The sequence below is a fragment of the Prionailurus viverrinus genome, chromosome D4 (genome assembly GCF_022837055.1).
Source record: "Prionailurus viverrinus isolate Anna chromosome D4, UM_Priviv_1.0, whole genome shotgun sequence".
Classification (NCBI taxonomy): domain Eukaryota; kingdom Metazoa; phylum Chordata; class Mammalia; order Carnivora; family Felidae; genus Prionailurus; species Prionailurus viverrinus.
Genome location: NC_062573.1, coordinates 7,325,800 through 7,348,927, shown reverse-complemented (window position 1 = coordinate 7,348,927; position 23,128 = coordinate 7,325,800). Strand labels below are relative to the sequence as shown.

The 23,128-nt window shown below is 49.3% G+C and overlaps 2 protein-coding genes across 4 annotated transcripts in view; one reads left to right on the top strand and one right to left on the bottom strand.

Annotated features, from left to right (window-relative positions):
• GSN (gelsolin) overlaps window positions 1-15,141 on the top strand; it is a 53,865-nt gene extending 38,724 nt beyond the window's left edge. For all 3 annotated transcript variants that reach the window (XM_047830888.1, XM_047830887.1, XM_047830886.1), the window contains 11 exons: window positions 1,825-1,957; window positions 3,223-3,311; window positions 3,498-3,713; window positions 5,444-5,577; window positions 8,406-8,496; window positions 9,757-9,927; window positions 10,545-10,719; window positions 11,794-11,918; window positions 12,129-12,206; window positions 14,115-14,175; window positions 14,760-15,141. In XM_047830888.1, the coding sequence (XP_047686844.1) occupies window positions 1,825-1,957; window positions 3,223-3,311; window positions 3,498-3,713; window positions 5,444-5,577; window positions 8,406-8,496; window positions 9,757-9,927; window positions 10,545-10,719; window positions 11,794-11,918; window positions 12,129-12,206; window positions 14,115-14,175; window positions 14,760-14,929 (1,443 nt within the window). In that variant the 3' untranslated portion in view covers window positions 14,930-15,141. The remainder of the gene's footprint in view (window positions 1-1,824; window positions 1,958-3,222; window positions 3,312-3,497; window positions 3,714-5,443; window positions 5,578-8,405; window positions 8,497-9,756; window positions 9,928-10,544; window positions 10,720-11,793; window positions 11,919-12,128; window positions 12,207-14,114; window positions 14,176-14,759) is intronic.
• A 4,608-nt stretch (window positions 15,142-19,749) lies between these two features.
• STOM (stomatin) overlaps window positions 19,750-23,128 on the bottom strand; it is a 31,927-nt gene continuing 28,548 nt past the window's right edge. Inside the window, exon 7 of the mRNA XM_047830889.1 lies at window positions 19,750-21,819. Coding sequence (XP_047686845.1) covers window positions 21,625-21,819 — 195 coding nt within the window. The 3' untranslated portion in view covers window positions 19,750-21,624. The remainder of the gene's footprint in view (window positions 21,820-23,128) is intronic.

The following is a 23,128-nucleotide window of genomic DNA, read 5'->3' as shown; positions in this document are numbered from 1 at the left end:
CTGAACCCAAACCAAGAGTCGGACGCTCCACTGACTGAACCACCCAGGCCCCCCTGTATTTTGTGATTTTTAAAACTCAGGCTGATCTTGAGCTAAGGAACTCTGGCTTCAGGGCAAGAGCTCTGGGGGAAAGCCCAGCCTATGCCATGATGCTCATGTTGCACCCTCAGCTTATTTTGGTAAAAGAACAACAAAATGGGGTACAGATTCCTATCACCTTCGAAGAATAACCACACTGATTTTTACTCTGATTATAAAGTAATGTATGTTCATTGAAAAAAGTAGCAATACTCCAGAACATAAAAAGAAATGCAATTCCACTGGTTTAAGATAAGTACCATTTTTAAAATGTTTTAATTATAAAAGTAACAATACTCAAGTTTTAAAAAAATCAGCCTCTCCTGCACCCTTTTTGAGGTTACCATGGTTACACGGTGACCGTTTTAGTGAAAGAAAGTCCAGATTACATCTTTTTGTATCTAATTACACACTTTTCCATCTCTATTTGATATAAATGGATCCAAATTATTCACGCTTTCCTGTGACCTTCTTCTTCCCTCTCAGCGTGGTCAGGAATATCTTTCTACAACTGAAATCTAGATGCCCTTGGCTAGTGGCTCTGTTGTGTGCTATTTTATGAAGGTTAAGAATTTCAACAGACCCCCTAAGTGATGGATGTTAGGATGTGTCCACCTTTCCTGATTGCAGACGGTCCCTCTTTGTACACTTGTACTGAGTATGGCCTTAGAACAAATTCCCAGACGTGGATTATTAGGTCAAAGCCTGAAGACGATGTCAGTGATTGAAAATACCAGTTCCGGAGTCAGATCGCCTGGCTTTGAATCCCGGGTCTGCCTTCTAGCTGTGTAGTTACTTAGCCTCTCTGTGTTCTGGCGTCCTTGTGAATAAAATGGGGATATTAGTAGAGGTTTCACAGGGCTGTTGGAAGGATTAAAGGAGTTCTAAAATGACATAAGTTATTAAATTATACAAATTGTTCAGAGCAGTGCCTGGCAGGTAGGAAGCACTCAGTAAGGATAGAACATTTGTTCCTTAAGGTTCTGAATAGCATATTACTAAACAGCACTCTGGGAGGGCTCCCGAATTACCCTCACCACGAGTCCGAAAGTACCTGCTTGCCCAGAACTTTGTCAACACGGGGTATTGCCAATTTTGTCTTTGAGTTTTGGCTAGTGTGGTACACTTTGATGAATTTAGTGAAAAATTTTTATTTTGAAATAAATTTAGGGTGTACAGAAGAATTGCAAAGAAAGGATAGAGGGTTCCCACATTCCCTTTAACCAGCGTCTCCTTAACATCTTAACATAACCAGAGACGTTTGTCAAAACTAAGAAATTCACACTGGTTCGGTCCCGTTAACTAAACCACAGACTTTCTTCAGGTTTCCCCCATTTCTCATTCCCGATTCCAATCCGGGATACCACATTTCATCCACATCCACATCTTTTTTTTCCTTTTTGGTTTGTTTGTTTTCTACTAATGAGATTGACTGTCTCCTTGGCCAGTTATACAATTCTTCTCCCATGCCACCTGCACGCCTGCATTTTACATCCCCCCCGCCTTCCCTTCCGTGTGCAGTTTCTATGTTACACGTGGGTGTAGGTTACAGATGTGGTTGTGGCAAAGCAGGATGTGCCTCAGATCTTGGGGCCACAAGTCCAGGTGTTACTCTGTGGTGTCATGGGGGGCAGGGGGCAGTTGGGCTGTAGACCGACCAGTGTGTCAGCTGGGGGGCGCCACCTGGGAAGGCCCAAGTGATGGGAGTCGCTCACGTTCCTGACCTCCTGTCCCTGGTCCCCTCAGGTCTCCAATGGCGCGGGCACCATGTCGGTCTCCCTTGTGGCTGATGAGAACCCCTTCGCCCAGGGGGCTTTGAGGTCAGAGGACTGCTTCATCCTGGACCATGGCAGAGATGGGAAAATCTTTGTCTGGAAAGGTATGGGGGATGGGGAAAGGGTTGCTAACCAACTCCCAGCCCCTTAGGTGGGAGGTCCCGCAGCCCTGGCGGGGCAGGGTCTGTGGTGCAGGCACCCTGGGGCATGGTAGGCTCCTGAATAGAAAATGAATCTTGTTCTGAAGCCCTGGCTTTGCGACTGACTTGCTCTGTGATCTTGGGCACTTCACTCACCCTCTCTGGGCCTCCGATTTCCCATTTGGGCTAAAATCAGTGTTCCCGCACATGTTATAAAACCAGTTCTCTCAGAGGTAAATTGGCATCATGTAAAAAAAAAAAAGTACAGGTCTGTGGTCAGATAAGTTTATGGGCAACACTGGGTTAAATAATGTCACCAGGCTTGCTTACTGCAGGACTTTGAAGAGCCTTTAACCTGCTAATGTATGTTGGTTGGGGCTTTTCATGAAGGTGATCTGGCTTCTGTTTAGGAAACGCTGTGCTAGGGGACTGATGGTGAGAGGCTCTTGGAAAACATTGGCCCAGATGCTTCTGAGAGGACCCCTCGGCATCTTCCTCCAGTGTCTGTTAGTCCAGAGGAAGAGGGCAGAAGGGGGAGGGAGGCAATAGGTACACAGAGAAGGGCAGAGAGGGAGAGAGAGACTGAGCACTCAGGGCTGTCGTCATCGTCATTATCATCTGGGCCCCTCAGCCTTGCCAATAAGAAGGCTGGGAACTGTGGGCTGGCACGTGCTGGCCAGGAGCCGTGCAGGCATGGGGAGGCTCTCTGGGTTGGGGCAGACTTCAGACGGTGGGGAGGGAGGGGGCCCCCGTGGTGGACACATGGCCTAGGGGAGAGAAGGGGGCTCGAGGGTATGGGGTGTAGGCTACAGAGTTGAAGGGGCAGAGTCTGAGTCGCGGCTTTCCCACTTGCTGTGTGGCCTTGGTCAAGTCACCTGACCTCTCTAAGACCCCAGTTTCCTTATATATAAATGGGGCATGATAATAATGACCTTTATCACAAACAGCCGTTGTGTGGATTAAACAAACGCAGCTGTGTACATTTCAGAGCACAAAATACACGCTCAGTAAACAGACCAAAATGGTTGTTACATTGACTGTTGTCAGCCAGGACCCCCAGCTGGAATCCCAGGAGTTCTAGGAGCGGTCATCTCTGGGGGTCTCTGGCCTTGGCTGTCCACAGCCTAAGAGGAATAGGGAGGGAGGTTCACTTGCTGCTTCCCCTGGACTATTGGACATTAGGGCACAGCACTCACCCCGGGCCCCTCACCCCCTCCATCTGCCGACAGGCAAGCAGGCCAACATGGAGGAGAGGAAGGCTGCCCTCAAAACGGCCTCCGACTTCATCTCCAAGATGGACTACCCCAGGCAGACCCAGGTGAGCTGGAGCCGGACAGCACAGTGAGGATGGGTCCATTTTGGGTGGGGAAGGGCCGGGGTCGGGTAGGTGTCCGACCCAGTGTGCGCTGGGTGTCTGAGTCTCCCCCGAGGACCTCTGTTGCGCGGCCCCTGTCCTCCGGGCACCTGAGCCCAGCCACAGCCTGCTCTTCCTTCCCCTTTCCAGGTCTCTGTCCTTCCCGAGGGTGGTGAGACCCCGCTGTTCAAGCAGTTCTTCAAGAACTGGCGGGACCCAGACCAGACGGACGGCCCAGGCTTGACCTACCTCTCTAGCCACATTGCCAACGTGGAGCGCGTGCCCTTCGATGCTGCCACCCTGCACACTTCCACTGCCATGGCGGCCCAGCACGGCATGGATGACGATGGCAGGGGCCAGAAACAGGTGTCTGGGGGCGGGGCGTGGGGGAGGGCGTCCAGGCCCCTTCCGTGCTCCCTCCTGGGCACTTCTAGCTCATGCGTTGCCTCCTCCTCTCCTGAGGACGTTTCTCTGTGAGGTTTGGACCCTGGTTTTGGTGGATGGGATTCTTTTGCCTTGGTTCATTTTCATAGCCAACATACCCTAAGCACCTGCCGTTTGCCCGGCCCCGTACCATGTATCTCGGACCTTACCCTGCCAGCGAGGAGTGCCTGGTCTAAGCACAGCCATAGCTAATTGTGGAAGATTGGAAGCCAGCACACAGATTATGGGAACAGAGGAAGGACAAGGGGGGCAGGGTGGTTGCAGAGAAGGGGACCCTTCGGTTGGGCCTCAGAGGATAAGTAGAAGTTTGCTGCCAGAGGGGAAGAATGGTGGGTATTCCAGGCAGGAAACTGCCCCCAAGAGCCTGGGGCTTGACTGCTTTCTCGAGGAGGGGCCTTGAACGCCAGGTCCAAGGCTGTGGACTTGATCCTGTAACCAGTGGGTGCTAGTGAGGGTTTTTTCTTTTTTTTGCTTCGAAAGCAGAAACGCGACAAGCTCAGTTCTGTGCTTTTGAAACTTGCTGTGAAAATGGATTCGAGGTGGGAAAAATGAAGGTTGAGACGCTATGAGGAGACTGTTGTAATAGTTTAGGTGAGAGAAGACAGCCTTGACCCCAGGAAGGTCACAGTGAAAAGATGGAGAGGTGGGGGCTGGAGTCCTGAGATGTTTATGAAGTAGAGTTTGCTGCAGGTAACCGTTGTTCTGCATGATAGAAACAGCAGAAGTGTTCATTTTTACTTATTATCGTTCTTGTCATTGGTATTATTATTACTTGTTCATTCATTCATTCCTCCAGTGGGGAAGGAAAGACACAGTGGACATGTTCAGGGTGGGCAGTATGGAATCAGCTCCAGCCGCCCGGCTGTGTGACCTCAGATGAGTCACTTAACCTCTTTGAGCCTCACTTTCTTTGCCTGTAAAATGGGACTTAATGCCACTCCTTCGCCTAGAATTTTTAAGGTCGGGAGGTTCTTCTTGGTCTCAGAGGGCTCAGTGTCTCTGCAACACCACCAGGTGGCGCTGCAGAGCCTCATGCCGGCTTTCGGAAAAACTGTCACTGGGAGCTCTGCTAAGAGATCATTCGGAGGTCACCCAGGGATGGCCCTGCTTCTGGAGTGATCTATAAAATCCAGATGACTCAATAATCATACAGTGAACGGTATTATTAGCAATGACAACGATAACAATTCTGATAATAAGAGTGGCTGCCGTCTGCACGGCCGTCACCCTGTGCCGGGCACTGTGCGAGATTTTCATGAATAAACTCACCTGATCCTTGAGACACCTCCAGGTAGGCACTCGCAGTGTTACGCTCACTAAAAGCACATTCTGAATACCGCCATGCAGCTACCGGTCCCTGTGCTGATGGCTCTGGTTGGTGGGGCGGGGGGGGGGGGGGGGGGGGGGGAGAACTACCGGGTCAGGTGGGGGTATAGTATAGGGATCCAGGGCAAGAGACCTGGGGGTTTGAATCCTAGCGGGTCAGGGATTGGGGCAAATTATTTAACTTTCAGTCTGAGCCCAAGTGGAGCCACGTATAAAAAGCTCATCCCATTGTGTAACCGTGACCTGTCACACCACGGTTTCCCCACTGGCCTGAGTTGGGGGGTGGGGATGCCACACCGTGTCTGAGCCCAGCCTTGCCTTGGCAGATCTGGAGAATTGAAGGCTCCAACAAAGTGCCTGTGGACCCCGCCACGTACGGGCAGTTCTACGGTGGGGACAGCTACATCATTCTGTACAACTACCGTCATGGTGGCCGGCAGGGACAGATCATCTACAACTGGTGAGGCTGTGGGCCATTGCTATGGGCAGAGTGTGGGGGTCACTGGCTGGGCCCTGGGCACAGCATGGGGCTGAGAGGGCTGAGGGAAGCCTGGGCCTGTTTGGGCCACGCTGTTAGGAGAGGCTCCTCTCTGTAGGGCAACACCACTTGTCTTATTTCTTGAAACAGCTTTTAAACTATTGTTCCAGAAATACTACGTGTCCATTGTAGGAGATGCAGTGAATACGGAGAAACACACAGAAAATCTCTCCCACAATTCCACATTAAGTACTGTAATGCGTTTTCTAATTAAAAATTATTTTAATTCCTTTAAAATGGGTAACACGTTCACATAATTCAAAATCAAGACAGAATAACGAGGTGTCTATTGAGAAATCTTGTTCCCACCCCCCTCACCCCATTCTCCAACCTCTGCCCCTCCGTGAGTAACTGTTTCCATTAGTTTCTTATATATTCTTCCAGTAATTGTTCATGCAAATATGACTGTACTCTTAGTTTCCTCCCTTCCTTACTCAAAGGATAGCATACTGTGTATATGGTCCTGCACTTTGCTTTTTTTGTTTAATACTTCCTGGGGATCAATCTATGTCAGCACATAGAATGCTTCCTTGCCTTTTTTTTTTCTACAGCTGCATAATATTCCACTGTGTGGCTACACTGTAGCCTGTTTAACAAATTCCCTGCTAATGCACACTTGGATTGCTTCGGGTCTTTTGCTATTCCCAGTATTGCTGTGATTAGTGACCTTAAACAAACATCATTTTAAATGTGTAGGGAGGGGCGCCTGGGTGGCTCAGTCAGTTGGGCGTCCGACCTCAGCTCAGGTCATGATCTCACGGCTTGTGAGTTCAAGCCCTGCATCGGGCTCTGTGGTGATGGCTCAGAGCCTGGAGACTGCTTCGGATTCTGTGACTCGCTTTCTCGGCCCCTCCCCCATCTGTGCGTACCCTCTCTCTCTGTCTTTCTCTCTCTCTCTGTCTCTGTCTCTTTCTCTCTCTCTCTCAAAAATAAACATTAAAAAAACAAATAAGTATGTAGAGAAATGTCTGTAGGGTAGGCTCCCAGAAGTGGGATTGCTTGATCAAAGAGTAAATGTGCTTGTCATTGTGATACGTGGTGCCCATTTTCCCTAGATGCGCTTTGTAGCATTTTGTGTTCCTAACAGCAACGAGCAAGACAGCCTCACTGATGGACTATATTCTCAAACTTTTGGGTGTTTATCTCCCTTATCGTTTACAAAATGGTATCTCAGTAGATTTAAAAAAAATTTTTTTTAAGTTTTTTTAAAAAAATGTTTATTTTTGGGAGAGAGAGCGTGAGCAGTGCAGGGACAGAAAGAGAGGGGGACAGAGGATCCGAAGCGGGCTCTGTGCTGACAGCAGTGAGCCTGATGTGGGGCTCAAACCCACGAACCATGAGATAGTGACATGAGCCAAAGCTGGACACTCAACCGACTGAGCCACCCAGCTGCCCCATCAGTATATTTTTAACTTGTATTTCTCTTACTGTACAGTCTCAACACTTCTTGATGATTGTTGGATTTCTTCCTCTTTAAGCTTTTTGTTTTGAAATAATTTTGGGTTTCCCAAAATGTTGCAAATATGGTACAGACAGTTCCATGAACCTATTACACATCTCCCTCGATTACCTAACCATAGCACAATGATCCAAACCAGGAAATTAACATTGGTATAATTCTATTTACCAATCTGTAGACCTTATTTTGACTTCACCAGTTGCCCCACCAACGTCCGTTTTCTGGTCTAGGATCTAACTCAGGATCCCACCTGGCACTTAGCCATCGTGACTTGTTCGTGGCATTTAATCACCATGTCTTAATCTGTGACAGCTCCTTAGTATTCACTTTTCTTTCATAACCTTAACTGCTTTGGGAGTGTGCCGGTCAGTTGTTTTGGAGAATGCCTCTCAATTCAACAACTTCAGACTTTTAAAAGCAGCTTAAAGGAGGGGCGCCTGGGTGGCTCAGTCGAGTAAGTGGTCTGACTCTTGATTTCGGCTCAGGTCATGATCTCGGGGTCGTGAGATTGAGCCCCGAGTTGGGCTCTGTGCGTGGAGTCTGTTTAAGATTCTCTCTCTCTTTCTCTCTCCGCATCTCTCCCCCTCAATCACATGTGCACTCTCTCTCTAAAAACAAAACAAAACAAAATAAGGCAGCTTAAAGAAAAAAAGTTTTTGACTAGGTAACACACATGGTACAGAATTCAGAAGGCATTTTTTGAAAATGATAGCTGCATCACACATTGATTTATCATATTTTGCTTGCTTATACAGATAACACATGTCAGTTGCAGGAAATTGGGACCGTATAGGAAGAGATGGGTCAAAAAACCAAAGCCGCCTTCCCCAATCTCCCCTCTCAGGGCAATCACCATGGGCCTTTTGGAGACCTCTCTGTGCAGATTCACATGAGGCTAAGTCCCGATGTCTTTTCCTGCAAATGGGCTCGTGTTGTACTCTGACCTGCCTCTCCCCCCATGAGAATTGTCCCGGCCGCCTTTCTACATCTTGGCCTCTCAGAGCACCTTCTCTTGTGGCTGCCCAGCCCGGGATGAACCAGCCGGTCCCCGTGGGGCACATTTAGGATAAGGAAGGCCGTTGCCTTTGCTCAGGTCTCAGAAGAAGGCAAAGTGCTGAGCTGGGGGTGTGGCACGTTGGTTTGGTTCCTGACACTGGTTGCTCGTGAGAAAATCCCTTTCCCTCTCAGTTTCATTACCTGTAATGTGGAGATCTGTGGGTTTCTCAGGCCCAGGGCAAAGGAGACACTCTGGGTTCTGTGCAAACCTCGGTGCTATCACTTCTGCTTCCAGGCAGGGCGCCCAGTCCACGCAGGATGAGGTCGCCGCATCTGCCATCCTGACCGCCCAGCTGGATGAGGAGCTAGGAGGGACCCCTGTCCAGGTGAGGCCAGCCCAGTGTCCCACTGGGCCACACCCTGCATCTTGTCCATCTGGCCACTCCTCTCTCTGACTGTCCATCCTCCCATCCCGCAAACATTTACGTGGGGCTCCCCGTGTGCCCGACAGCATCCGCAGCCGTGAACACGCAGGTCCCGCCCCTCTGCTGATGCAGTTTATGGTCTTGGGGGGAGAAAGATGCTCGGCAGACACTCAGGCAAATGCGACATGGAGACAGTAGCAGTAGAGGCAGTGTGGCAGCCCAGTCGGAGGGGGGATGTGGAGCCGGCCTGCTTGGGCTTGAATCCTGTCTCACCTCTGGGCGACCATGGACAGGTTGCTCAGCCTCTCTATGCCTGTGTATTCTCTGAGTATCCTCTCTCTGCCACAGGATTGCCGTGTGTACGAAGAGTTCATGTTAGTAAAGCATTTAGAGCCATGCCTGGCCCATAATAGCCCCCTTACACGTATATGTTAAGTGTAAGAACATAGAGATCCCAGGCAGGATCTAACTGGATTAGACAAGGACCTCCTTCGGAAGATACTTTTCTGTTGGGACCTGACAGACGAGAAAGATTTGGGCAGGCACATTTCAGGCAGAGGGAAGGATATATGCAAAGGCCCTGAGGTGGGAGGGAGCATTGAGTGTTAGAACAAAGGAGGAGTGCCATGATAGAAATCTGGAGAGGTGCTCGGAGGGGCCAGACCACCGGAAGCCATAGTGAGGAATTTGACCTTAACCCTGGAAACAAAGGGATATTGCTACATAATAAATGTGATATGAAGGGATTTATGGGTTTAAAAGGTTGCTCTGGCTATGTAAGAGGGGTCTCTCCATATCTAGAAGGCTCTATTCTCATCACTCTGCCGTCTTTCCTGCCCTGGACTGACGTCACCATTCTGGAAGAATGTCCACGAACAACCCATGTGCTTCCATTTAAGGGAACATTTACAAACATGGGTTCTCTTGGTTCTTGGACTAGAGTCAGGGTCAGCAAGGCAGGTCCTCATGGGAGGGGAGAGCAGCTGAGGCAGTGCCCGGGGGACCTGCGGCCATGGGGCCGTCTCCAGCTTTCCTGGAGCTCCCGTTTCTCTGCCCAGACCCTGTGTGCTGCAGGGCCGTGCTTCATCCCACAGGAGACACCAGCGTGATGGCCTTGTCTGGGGGAGGGGCCCAGGCCAGGGTGGCTGGGGTAGGGTTGAACACAGAAGCACTGTCGCCCCCACTCTCCTTTCTTGACTTGCTCTCGTATCTCACTGCCAGAGCCGCGTGGTCCAAGGCAAGGAGCCCGCCCACCTCATGAGCCTGTTTGGCGGAAAGCCCATGATCATCTACAAGGGCGGCACCTCCCGTGAGGGTGGGCAGACGGCCCCTGCCAGTACCCGCCTCTTCCAGGTCCGGGCCAGCAGCTCTGGAGCCACAAGAGCCGTTGAGGTAATGCCCTGGCCCTGGACCTCCGAAGGTTTCGCCTACTTGAAACCCCCCGGACTCAATGGGCAGATCTCCGGGCACAGGACTGGGTGGGGTGGGGGCAGGAGTTAAGAGGCATCTTATTGCACCTTCCCTGCCCTGGGAAGCAGAATTGTATGTCTTAGACTTCCGGGCTCAAGGATGCCCGGAGCCCCTTGCATACCTGCCATAATGGGAAGCTCACTATCTAACAGTCCATTCTTCACCATCTGGACACTTCCTGATTGTATTCCAGACGGCTCCTATCCCTTTTATGATGGAAGGTGCAGACCTGAAGGTGCAGGATGGTCTGAACAGCCTAGAGGAGAATGGGGCTATCTCACCTCCTTTGTGCTGGGCACTCAACTTCTGTTAATGTAGCCCAGAATTCTAGAATTACCTGGACGAGCCACAGTGCATTAGTGAATCATGGGAGTGAATCAACTAAGCCCCTCCTTGTCCAATGTGCCCTCAGTTGTGATGGGTATATTCTTCCAAGTGTCCACCTAAGAGCTGGTCCTGCTGCAGGGTCTCCTGGGAAGTAAGGAGGGGACTGAGGACTTTTCGTCTGGTTTCTGATTAATCGGACTCTGCCTTCCCAGATCATTCCTAAAGCTGGTGCACTGAACTCCAATGATGCCTTTGTCCTGAAAACCCCCTCGGCCGCCTACCTGTGGGTGGGGGCAGGAGCCAGCGACGCAGAGAAGACGGGAGCCCAGGAGCTGCTCAGGGTACTTCGGGCCCAACCTGTGCAGGTGGCAGAAGGCAGCGAGCCAGGTAGGAACTGGGGGCATCGGGGCCTGTTGCTTGCTGAGGACTGTGGCTGTTAGATCTCCCTCCCTCCTTTCTGCTTTTGGGGGGGGCTCCTTACTCCTGCCTTTCTCCGTACCTGTCCCCTTTTGTGTGTTCAACAAAAGCAGGTGGGCTTAAAGTGAGGGCTATGGTCAGCGAGAGGGAGGCCCTCCAGGAGTTAAGAGAAAGCAGAGCTCCGTCTGGGCTGGGGCATTCGGGGAAGGCTGCTGGAGGAGGTGGTCACTTGCGAGGAGGCCTTGAAAAGCAGGCAGAGTAACAGCCTCATGGGGGCAGAGTCTCTCCTAACCTTTAGAATTTCTGTGGACAGAAATGCCAAAGCCTGCTCTGTTTTTCAGAATACAGGTAGGAACATCTTTATGCCAGCCCTCACTCAGTCTTTCTGCTATGCCTTTGAGTCTATGCCTTCCCGGCTGATGCTTAGTAGAAATGGGGAAGAGTAGCTGTGCTTTCCGAGATGATGGACATATTCATACCCGCCATGTCCAATTTGGTGGCCACTAGTCGCATGTGGCTAATGAGCGCTTGAAATACGAATGCTGGGAATTAATGAGACCGAGGAACTGAATGCTTAATTGTTTTTCATTTTAGTGAACTTAAATAGCCACATGTGGACAAAGCAGGTGTAGTGGAAAGAATAGGGGGATTAGAGTCAGATAAGATTTGTATCCTGCCTTTACTCCTTGTTAGCTGTGTGATGTTGGGTGAGTTGCTTAACCTCTCTGAGCCGCAGTTACCTTGTTTGTGGAGCGGGAATAATTATCCCCATCCTGCAGTGCTGTTGTCATTCCTGGCTGTGTGTCGTGCCAAGTCTGCCCTCTCTGGGCCCCTGTTTCATCACCTTGAAATTCCCTCAGGCCCCTTCCCAGTTGCCCCCCCGCCTGCCCCCCCCCCCCCCACCATCCCCACCGGGATTTGAAGGCAGAGGGTGGATTGAGAGCAGTCAGCCGTGCCAGGGCAGGGTTTGTCGTGGGGTCTGATGAGAAGGGCTGGCGGGAGGCGGTATCTGTTGGCAACTGGCGCGGCCTCCCCCCCTCACAGACAGCTTCTGGGAGGCGCTGGGCGGGAAGGCCGCCTACCGCACGTCCCCGCGACTGAAGGACAAGAAGATGGACGCCCACCCTCCTCGCCTCTTTGCCTGCTCCAACAAGATCGGCCGTTTTGTGGTGAGCCCCGGCGGAGGTCTCTGCCTCTGCTTACCCACTGGGAGGCGGGCTTGCAAGGCGTGTGGCGTCAGCAGCAGGGCAGGGAGAAGCCCTTGACGCAGGGCAGGGAGGAAGGATCCCCTGCCGGCTGGAGCGAGGTGAGGCCGCCCAGGGGAAGGAAGACCTCTGGATCACCGGTGTGCTTTCGTTAACCCTTCTGTTCCTTCCCAGATCGAAGAGGTTCCTGGCGAGCTTATGCAGGAAGACCTGGCCACAGATGACGTCATGCTCCTGGACACCTGGGACCAGGTGGGTGGAGGACAGAAGGCGTAGGCTGTTTGGGATGAGGGAGGTGCTAGACTGCAGCTCTTAGATCAGTTGCCAGAAGGGCTTAAAAGAGCCAGATGTTGCTGGAAAGGTCCCTGAGGTGTTGCGAGGCACTTTCCCTTTCTGGGCCTCCATTTCCCCATCTGCAAAATGGGAGTGATGGGACCTACCTTGCCTAATTCTAGGAGGTGAGGTGTAGATAAGATCACCTTGCACACTGTGAAGCACCATATAGATGCAAATCGGATGGCCCAGAGTTCTCTCCCGGGCCTTAGGGCAGTGTGAACTCCTCCCTTAAATCTATTGGTAGAGAAACTTGAACTTAGCATATCATATGCGGGCATAAACAGTCTACAGAGGGTCACCTGGGCGTTTCGAAGGGCATCTCCTTCTGTTTTAGAGGGCTCTGAGCTCTCTCTGCTTCACCTCCTGGGGAAGGCTGTTGTGTAGGACTGGTAGGAATGGTGGTGCCATTCCTTCAGTCGACCAGTATTAACTGAGCACCTGCTTTGTGCCAGACACTGCTCTAGATGCTAGGAAGAGAGCAGTAAATAAAGTAGACATTCCCCTGCCCTCACAGGGCTTCACATTCTCTTGGGGGATGGCAGTCGATAATCCTTCCTGTCAGAGTTATCAAAATTACAGATGGCAGCCACGAAGACATAAGGCTCCCCTCTGTCTCTTCTTCTGGGGATGCCCGGTTGGAAGATCAATACCAGAATGTTTGTAGCTTGAGCCATCCAGCTGCTGTCGTCGATGGCTCCTCTGGCCACCTAATCTATTCGTTCATCCGTTTCTTCATTCACTCAGCCCACATTTAGTACACACCAGCGTCTTCCAGGAAAAAATGCTGGAATCCTACGATGAGCAAAGTAGACACAGTACCTGCCGTGAAGGGGCTTCTAGTTTAGCAGGGAACACGTTTGTAAATAAGTAAGAGAAAGACTGGTATTTTATTATCTGATATCATCTTATCAATGACAGGGACTCTTTAAAATATTAAAAAAAAATTTTTTTTAACATTTATTCATTTTCAAGAGAGGGACAGAGTGCAAGCAGGGAAGGGGCAGAGAGAGAGGGAGACGTAGAATCGGAAGCAGCCTCCAGGCCCTGAGCTGTCAGCACAGAGCCTGATGTGGGACTCAAACCCATGAACCATGAGATCGGGACCTGAGCTGAAGTCGACGCTTAACCGGCTGAGCCACCCGGCGCCCCTTTAAGATATCTTAGATACACCTAAAAATTGTCGTATTACACGACTTGTATTAAGGCTCACAACGGTGGTAGTGGTGGTAACTTGTTTTTATTCCAAGCCTTAGACCCGTGCGGCCCAGAGCAGACTCAGTGCCTGTTTGGTGTGAGCATATGTTTGGCTGCTCATTGGTTGAGCAAACAAATGCCAGAGAGGGATAATTCATGAACTTCTAGAGAAGGATCTCAAACTCATTGGTTAAGCAATGTTAGCGAGTGAGGGGGCTGGGGTGGGGGGACACGGCGTGGCGGGTCCTGAGGCAAACTGGGAATGCTGGTCTAAATCGGCAGTGGGGGTGGGGGCGGGGGTGCTGCCACTCAGCCTCATCCACATGAGCGTGAAGGCCCGTGGTCGCCAGATCCTCCAAGTTTTCAAGAGAACGCAGAATTCTAGATTTTAACGCAAGCTGGTAACTAAACTTGGCTACATGGGCATTATAGACCAAGCTGTGGTGGTGGGTGGGCCAAGAAAGCGTGTGTGAAGGTCACCAGTTTGCAAGCTCTGTTCCAAGTCCTTCCAGTCCTGGTCTGTGGGCCGTGTCCGGTCCCGGCTGGGCCGCAGGAGCCTCCCCATTCTTCTCCAGCGGTGCGTGTGGGCAGCGCCCTCATGTACACTTTTCGTTTCATGCCTCACTCCAGGTCTTTGTCTGGGTTGGAAAGGATTCTCAAGAAGAGGAAAAGACAGAAGCCCTGAGCTCTGGTGAGGACCATGTGCCTGTGGGGCTCTTTCCTGCGGTGCAGTGGGAACAGCTTCCCGCATGGGTCTGGGAGTTTGTGACAGTGGGGTGGCACTTCCTCATCCGTGGTCAGCCCCTTGGGAGCCCTGCCTGGGGCACTGGAAGAGCAGATCAGCTCCTACAGAAAGCTTCAGGTCATGCCAGGGAAAGGCTACTTTAAGTTTGCCCAAGGACCCAACTTGTCAGGGTTTGGATATCAGAAAGCAGATCTCTGGTAGCTGACCAGATCTGACTTGGGAGGCAGAACCCTCAAGCTGGTTTGTTAATATCTTCCAATAGGGGAGAGCAAGAGAGCAAAGTGATACAAACTTTGTGAAGCAGGGAGTTAAACCGTGACCCCGGGCCCTTCCTGCGTTCCTGGGCAGGGTGGTCGGGGAGCCATGTGCGGTCATTGCTAAGGGATGCTAGCGTCTAGTGCAGGGACTGGCCATCAGAGACACTAGGACCAAAAGCCATCGTAGGCAGCTTCTGCCCTGAACCACCTCTCCCTGGTGAAGGACGCACGAAGCATTCCTGGGGTTTTCTTTTCCTGCATGTGTGTCTGCAGCTAAGCGGTATATTGAGACGGACCCAGCTAATCGCGACAGGAGGACCCCCATCACCATCGTGAAGCAAGGCTTTGAACCTCCCTCCTTCGTGGGCTGGTTCCTCGGCTGGGATGACAGCTACTGGTCTGTGGATCCCTTGGACAGGGCCATGGCTGAGCTGGCTGCCTGAGGACAGGCAGGCCCCACCCCTGTCACTGGTCAGTGCCTTTTTATAACAGTCCATCCTTCAGAGACCTTACAGAGAGCAGGGCCGCTCTGGTGTGTGTGTGTTTTTACAGTAGCCAAAAACAGCCATGCAGAAATTCAGGGTCCTTGCACAATTGTCTCAAGTATCTGTCCTTTTGGAAATTGAATCCAATAAAAGCTTTTTGAAGTGTGTTAGCCTGTCGTGGCTCAATATGTCACGGTAATTATTCTGGGAATTCCCAGGGAGGGGCCTGGCATGTGCCTGTGAGCCGGTGGCTAAGCTTCCTTCACTCTGTGTGAATCCTGGACCTCCGAGAAGCAGGTGCCAGGATGAGGTGGGATGCACCCAGGTGGCCCCAGGGGAACTGCCTGTGTGAAAGGAAATCGGGAGGGAACCGGGGAACTGAGGGAGCCGCTGGACTGAGGTGCACGTCTGACCCCAAGTGAAGGAGAAGAGGGAAAAGGTTGGGCGGAAGCCATCCCAGATGGCAGTGCCGTCCAGGAAAGTTTGGCAAAGCTTTCAGGGAATGCTTGAACCAAAGTAAAAAAATAAAAAATGAAAATAAAAAAACTCTTTTTTAATGGTATGTGGTATGGTCCCATTTTTCTTTTTTTGTTATTTTTTAAATTACATGTATATATTTTAATTTACATCCAAGTTAGCATATAGTGCAACAGTGATTTCAGGAGTAGATTCCTTAGTGCCCCTTACCCATTTAGCCCATCCCCCCCTCCCACAACCCCTCCAGTAACCCTCGGTTTGTTCTCCATATTTATGAATCACAAAATATATATGTCCCCCTCCCTGTTTTTGTATTATTTTTGTTTCCCTTCCCTTATGTTCATCTGTTCTGTGTCTTAAAGTCCTCATAGAAGCAAAGTCATATGATATTTGTCTTTCTTTGACTAATTTCGCTGAGCATAACACCCTCCAGTTCCATCCACGTAGTTGCAGATGGCAAGATTTCATTCTTTTTGATTGCCGAGTAATACTCCATTGTATATATGCCACATCCTCTTTATCCATTCATCCATCGATGGACATTTGGGCTCTTTCCATACTTTGGCTATTGTTGATACCACTGCCAGAAACATGGGGGTGCATGTATCCCTTTGAGACAGTACACCAGTATCCCTTGGATAAATACCTAGTAGTGCAATTGCTGGGTCGTAGGGTAGTTCTATTTTTAATTTTTTGAGGAACCTCCATAGTGTTTTCCAGAGTGGCTGCACCAGTTTGCATTCCCACCAACAATGCAAAAGAGATCCTCTTTCTCCGCATCCTCGCCAGCATCTGTTGTTGCCTGAGTTGTTAACGTTAGCCATTCTGACAGATGTGAGGTGGTATCTCATTGTGGTTTTGATATGTATTTCCCTGATGATGAGTGATGTGGAGCATTTTTTCATGTGTCAGTTGGCCCTCTGGGTGTCTTCTTCGGAGAAGTGTCTATTCGTGTCTTTTGCCCATTTCTTCACTGGATTATTTGGCTTTTGGGTGTTGAGTTTGATAAGTTCTTTATGGATTTTGGATACTAATCCTTTATCTGATACATCATTTGCAGATATCTTCTCCCATTCTGTCGGTTGAAGCTTTTTATCTTGACAAGGTCCCAATAGTTCATTTTTGCTTTGGTTTCCCTTGCCTCCAGAGACGTGTTGAGTAAGAAGTTGCTGTGGCCAAGGTGACAGAGGTTTTTGCCTGCTTTCTCCTTGAGGATTTTGATGGCTTCCTGTCTTACATTGAGGTCTTTCATCCATTTTGAGTTTATTTTGGGGTATGGTGTAAGAAAGTGGTCCAGGTTCATTCTTCTGCACGTTGCTGTTGAGTTTTCCCAGCACCACTTGCTGAAGAGACTGTCTTTATTCCATTGGATATTCTTTCCTGCTTTGTCAAAGATTAGTTGGCCATCCATTTGTGGGTCCATTTCTGGGTTCGCTATTCTGTTCCATTGATCTGAGTGTCTGTGTTTGTGCGAGTACCATACTGTCTTAATGATTACAGCTTTGTAACACAGCTTGCAGTCTGGGATTGTGATGCCTCCAGCTTTGGTTTTCTTTTTCAAGATTTCTTTGGCTATTCGGGGTCTTTTCTGGTTCCATACAAATTTTAGGATTGTTTGTTCTAGCTCTGTGAAGAATGCTGGTGTTACTTTGATAGGGATTGCGTTGAATACATGGATTGCTTTGGGTAGTATCGACATTTTAACAATATTTGTTCTTCCTCTCCAGGAGCATGGAATCTTTTTCCATTTCTTTGTGTCTTCTTCAATTTCTTTCATAAACTTTCTATAGTTTTCAGTGTATGGGTTTTTCACCTCTTTGGTTAGATTTATTCCTAGGTATTTTCTGGTTTTGGTGTATTTTTTATCATGGTAAATGATACATAATAATCATTTTGACTATTTCTAAGCGGCATGCAGTGTCATTATATACATTTACAGTGTTGTGGAGTCAGCACCATTTATTTATTTTGAGAGAGAGAGAGTGCCAGCAGGGGAGGGGCAGAGAGACAAAGAGGGAGAGAACCCCAAGCAGGCTCAGCGCTGTCAGCGCAGAGCCCAATGGGAGCTCGAACTCGTGAACCGTGAGATCATGACCTGAGCCGAAAGCAAGAGCCGGTCGCCTAACCGACTGAGCCACCCGGGGCCCCTTTGCTCCTTGTAACCTTTATTTGACTTTCTGTCTCTATGGATTTGCCTTTTCTCATACAGTATTTGTCCTCTGTGTCGGGCTTATTTCACTTAGCATAATGTTTTCTCAAGATTCATACATGTTATAGCAAATATCAAAATTTCCTTTTTGTGGCCGAATAATACTCCATTGTGCATATACACATTTTGCTTAACCATTCATCCAGCGGCGGGCACTCAGGTCGTTTCCACCTTTTGGCTATTGTGAACCAGGCTGCTGTGAACACTGGGGCGCAAACAGCTCTTTGATTCAAAGAGTTTTTGAGCCACAGTCCAATCAGCCAGTGAAGGCGCTGTGTGCCTCCCAGGAACAGGTACAGCGTGTCTTGTCTCCCCACTGCATTCAGTCGTCCCGGGAGGTGTGGCTTTGGTGCACCTGTGGGGACCAGCACTCAAAGCCAGCAGCTGGGGCCCTTAGTTATTTATAGTCCCTTGCAGTAGAAGTCTGGGCAAGGCACGTCCTCACAGCTGCCATACCCTGTAACTAATCTGCCCACACCTCCCTGGCTTCCCCTGTATTCCGTTGAGTCATTCTGCTGCCCCGAACTCTTTGCAGAAATCTGCTCCTGCAGTTACTGTCACGAGAGGTGCCCCTGAATGCTCCCAAAGTTGTGGGACAGGGACTTCCTCTGTGCCCCACTTTGTGCCCCCGGGACCCTGAATCTCTGTTCATATTCAGGGCGTCACAAAGTCCCTCTTAGCCTTTCCCATGATCTTCTCCTAAACCTTTTCTCCATGGATGTTCCAACCGGAGCAAGGAACTGCTGCGGGACAGACCCCCTTTCCTCCCCTCTCGTCTTCTGGTCTTTTCTCATGTTGCCCCTGCTTTTGTTCCGCACCACCTCCCCCAACCTGATCTCCAACCGTAAGAGACTCCCATGCATAGGACTGTAGAACAGAAGCCAGTGTGAAGGTGTAGATGCTGGGAAGGGTGTGCATGTGTGTTTACACTGCTGTTTCCAAAGCTGCTGATCACTCGGATTGCCCAGGGAGCTTTTTAGGCCCCAGGGGCCCTACGTCTAGAGATTGTGATTCATTGCAGAGGTGATGAGGGGAGGGGAGAAGGAATTTTCCAGGTGAGACATGGGGGCCGGAGGGGCAGGGAGTCATCTCAGAGTGTGCAGCAAGTACAGAGGGGGTCGTGGGGGAGCAGGTGGAGAGTGCTAGGCCTCACATCGTGAGAGGTAGGCCGGGCCCACCTCAACTGCCATGCTGAGAGATTTGGACGGGATCCTGTAACTCCCACCTCACTTACCCAAAAAGTTACTTGCAGTCAAAGCAATCACTTTGACAGATGCAAAGTCCTGGGACAAAAGCAGCATTTACAGCCTGGAGCTTCCAAGGGCCTTCCCTCAAGGCAGACGGAGTCCTGTCTGGACAAGCCAGCTCCCCTCCTGCAAACCTGTGGGAGGTCAAGTTGCAGGAGACGTACCCCTGAATTCTTCATTTCTTCTACTGGCACGCAAGGTGGTTTATTAGCCAATTTCAGTTTATTGGTGGCTGTGGCCTCCTAACTCTACAGTGCTCCGAAAAAGGAAGTTACCTGGGGCAAGAGTTGCTCGGACTTCATATTTTTCTCTCAAAGTTCAACCACATAGTTTCTCCTAACAACTTTTTCCCCCCAAAACATGACCTTGGATTTTGTCGTCTACCATATAGAAGTCATCGTGAGGCGCCATGACAGGCGACGAAAAGGCCGGCCTGGGCTTGGATCCTGTCTCTGACTTTGGCCTGGTCAATAGGTACCTGTTGTGTGCTTTGGGCCAGGCAGCCTGCAAGGCATTGGAGCTGAAACAGACCACGGGGTGACAGAAGTGAGTTCCTGTCCTGCTTGGATTCGGGCAAAGGGTGATTAAACTAGCAAAGGATTCAGGGTGTCCATGGATCTCGAACTCCCCAGGGAAAATATATGGGCAGGTGCTCCAGAAGGGGCCTAGGCAAGAAAGACGGCAGTTGGGCAACTTTAACCTCTCCGCATTTTTTGGCCCACATAAAGCACACCGAGAAGCCAATGCAGCCAAGCCCAGGACCGGAGGATCACATGTGCCATTTCTGAAAAATGAAATCCACAGACACTAAATCCAGGCAGAAACAGACTCTCACCCAAAGAAAATGAGTAAAAGTGCACGCTTTATTATGTACAGCATTGGAAAGGGAGGCCACGTGGAGAACACTCTTGCACCAGCGCTCATCCTAGACCCCTTTTATGCTTCCTCCCTCTCAAGCAATTTAATCCCAACCTATTGGGCTATGAATCCACAAGGCAGAGAGGCGAAGACTGGTATCTGGAAATAGGGACACTCAAAGGAGCAGAAAGCACTGTTACTCTAAGCCTGAGAAGAGGTTTTCAGCCAGGTTATGGGGCTGTTTCCTGGTCCTCACTGATCGAGGGTGAGTCACCGCACGAAAGAGAGAAAATCATTAGTTAAAAAATTATAAATAGAAACGTAACTTGAGTTCCAAGTCAAAATGCTCCATATACATGTAATAAACTCAGCTGAGAACATGGATGCGCGGTTCAAGGTTTTCTAAAATAAGCTTGGAAATGGGCGATCGGGGAGGGGACATTCATAGTCTGGGACAGACAGAGGGATGCAGCTAAGGACCAGTATGAAGGGTGGCTCTGGGTAAGGAAGCTGCTATTCCCAAGACCTCTCTAGGTGAACTCAGAGCCACGAGGGGGAAGTGGTTTAAGTGTCACCAGCCAGGTTGCCGGACCAACAGGAAGAATGCCAGGTTGCTCAGATTCACGGGCATTTGCAAAATTCACAGGCATTTGCAAAAGGCTTCCTACCATTGTGGAACAAGGAACTGGGTAGGAGGGGCTGCCCACTTCCTCTCTGGGCACTGACCACACGTGATAGAAAAGGAGGACTCGGCAAATTAAAAAAAAAAAACCCTCCATCTATATATCTTAAGTCTGACAGTGTCTTCCCAAGCTCATTGGTTATTACGTGCCCAATATATTGTGAATTCCTCATAATATTTAATGAATGGGCCTGGTAACCAAGGTATTTCACAGTGTCCGATAGTTAATAGCATGCAGACAATAAGAGAGAATTGCTTTACCTATTTTTTAGAAAAAAGGAATAGTCCTTAAGCCATTCAAATGGGTATACAAAGAATTGTGTATAGAACTTAGAGAACATTTTATTTAAAAATCAGAACTATTTAGAACCTGATGTATGAAAATAGGCAAAAGTGAGGAAAAAGCACTTTTGTGACAAGTATTTAGCTGGTTTGAAAGACCACAGAGGAATCACTGAGTCATAAAGAGGCTAAAAGAAGTTTAAAAGAGAGAACTATTCTTATTATTCTTAAAGGATCTTTGTGATAGTAGATTTAGAAGTCTTTTCAAGGGTTAAGATCATCTTTTTCACCGACCTTGAGCATTTCCTCCAGTGTTGACAGGTATAGGCACCAAAATGCCAACTCTCAAGTGAGGATTATTTTGAAACGTGGTCTGGGCTTAGAAAGTAAACGGATGGTAGGAACGTTTCCTTAAGATTCCCCGGAGGTAAGGCACATATGGCCCAGAGGAGCTGGTTGTAGCCTAAGGTCACTGCTTTCTGCAAAGCATTTGTCCAGCCAGGGTGTCCTGTTTTCTTGCCTTTGGTCTGGCTGCAGAATGACCCAGGGAAAGTCAAAAGAAGGGGGATTTAGCCTATTACCTAATGATCTAAACGTATGAACTTTAAATATTTTAAAAGAGTTAAGAAATGATCGAAATGATCTTACAGATCACCAATTGCCAACCCCCTCCCCACATCCCTTCTCTTTCTCAGTATTTACAAGCTAACAATCCTCATCTGTATCTGTGGCTAGGATCACTACACATTCTAAGCACCTCGCAGTCAACATACGGAAAAGGAAAGGAAGGAGGAATAGTCAAGGTCCTGCCCTACTCGCTCCTTACAGGTTAAAGGCTGATTTGGTCCCCACTCTACCCTGGCAGGGAAGGGCGCGTCTCTGCGTTGGCCTCTGTGGCTCACTTCTTTGCCCCCACGATGCCTTGCAGCATGTCTATGGGCAGGGGGAAGACGATCGTGGAGTTTTTCTCAGCAGCAATGGTGGTCAGTGTCTGGAGGTACCGCAGCTGAAGGGCCGCGGGAGACTCAGTGATGACCATGGAGGCTTCTTTCAGAGCCCTGGATGCGTTCATTTCTCCCTCCGCTGCAATGACCTATGGAACAGGAGGAGGGAGTGGTCAGACTGGAGAAAATACAGGTGTCAAGGGGCAGTCTTCAAACCAGGGTGTGCACACAAAGCCTTCTCCAGGAATGCGCCAGAATAGTTTTAAGGAAATCCATTTCCGGTTACCCCATTTCCATACGTCCTTTTTCCTATGTCGGATTTGCCTGACTATGTGCCTGAGATCGAGACATCGTCTTTTCCTGTGGCTTTTCTTGCATGCTTCAGGGGACCGAACAGAGGGGCAACTCAAAATAGGGGTTGAACTAGTGAATGGACACAAATCCTTTTGCAAGTCACATGAATTTCCAGTTATTTATTGATTGAGAGAGAGAGAGAGAGAGAGAGAGAGAGAAAATCTTAAGCAGGCTCTACACCCAGCCCAGTGCTCAACACGGGGCTTGATCTCAAGACTGTGAGATCATGACCTGAGCCAAAATCAAGAATCAGTCGTTCAACCGATGAGCCACCCAGGCGTTCAATTTCCAGTTGTTTGATTTTAAAGAAAGGACAGAGGACCTTATGGAACTGAAAGCTGATGACCATTAAACATATTTTTAAATGAAAGATCACTGTATGATTTTTAACACGTAATTCAGAAACAGTATGAAGGACTGCATGGCATGACTTTAAACACAACTTTCATCTCCACCTACTTATTTATGTAAACAAAAGTTCTCAGTCCTTAGAGGTACAAAAATGAAAAGTTAACACTAGAACTGATGTTTAATCTTGTCTCATTCTGGCAATACGTGACAGCCAGCTGCAAACACAGGAATTCTTTATCTTGTTAAGATAAGCATTTCTAGGGGCGCCTGGGTGGCGCAGTCGGTTAAGCGTCCGACTTCAGCCAGGTCACCATCTCGCTGTCTGGGAGTTCGAGCCCCGCGTCGGGCTCTGGGCTGATGGCTCAGAGCCTGGAGCCTGTTTCCGATTCTGTGTTCCCTCTCTCTCTGCCCCTCCCCCGTTCATGTTCTGTCTCTCTCTGTCCCAAAAATAAATAAACGTTGAAAAAAAAAATTAAAAAAAAAAAAAAAGATAAGCATTTCTAGTGAAAGAAAAAAATTATTTGGGAGAAATTCTGAAACATTTAAATGCCTTATTTGTAGTCACAGGAAATGTTTAAAATATTAATTTTAACTTCAGTACTAGGGATGCCTGGGTGGCTCAGTCAGTTAAGCGTTCGACTCTTGATTTCGGCTCAGGTCATGATCTCATGGTTGGTGGACTTGAGCCCCATCAAGGGCTTTGTGATGACGGCAAGGGGCCTGCTGGGGATTCTCTCTCTCCCTCTCTACCCC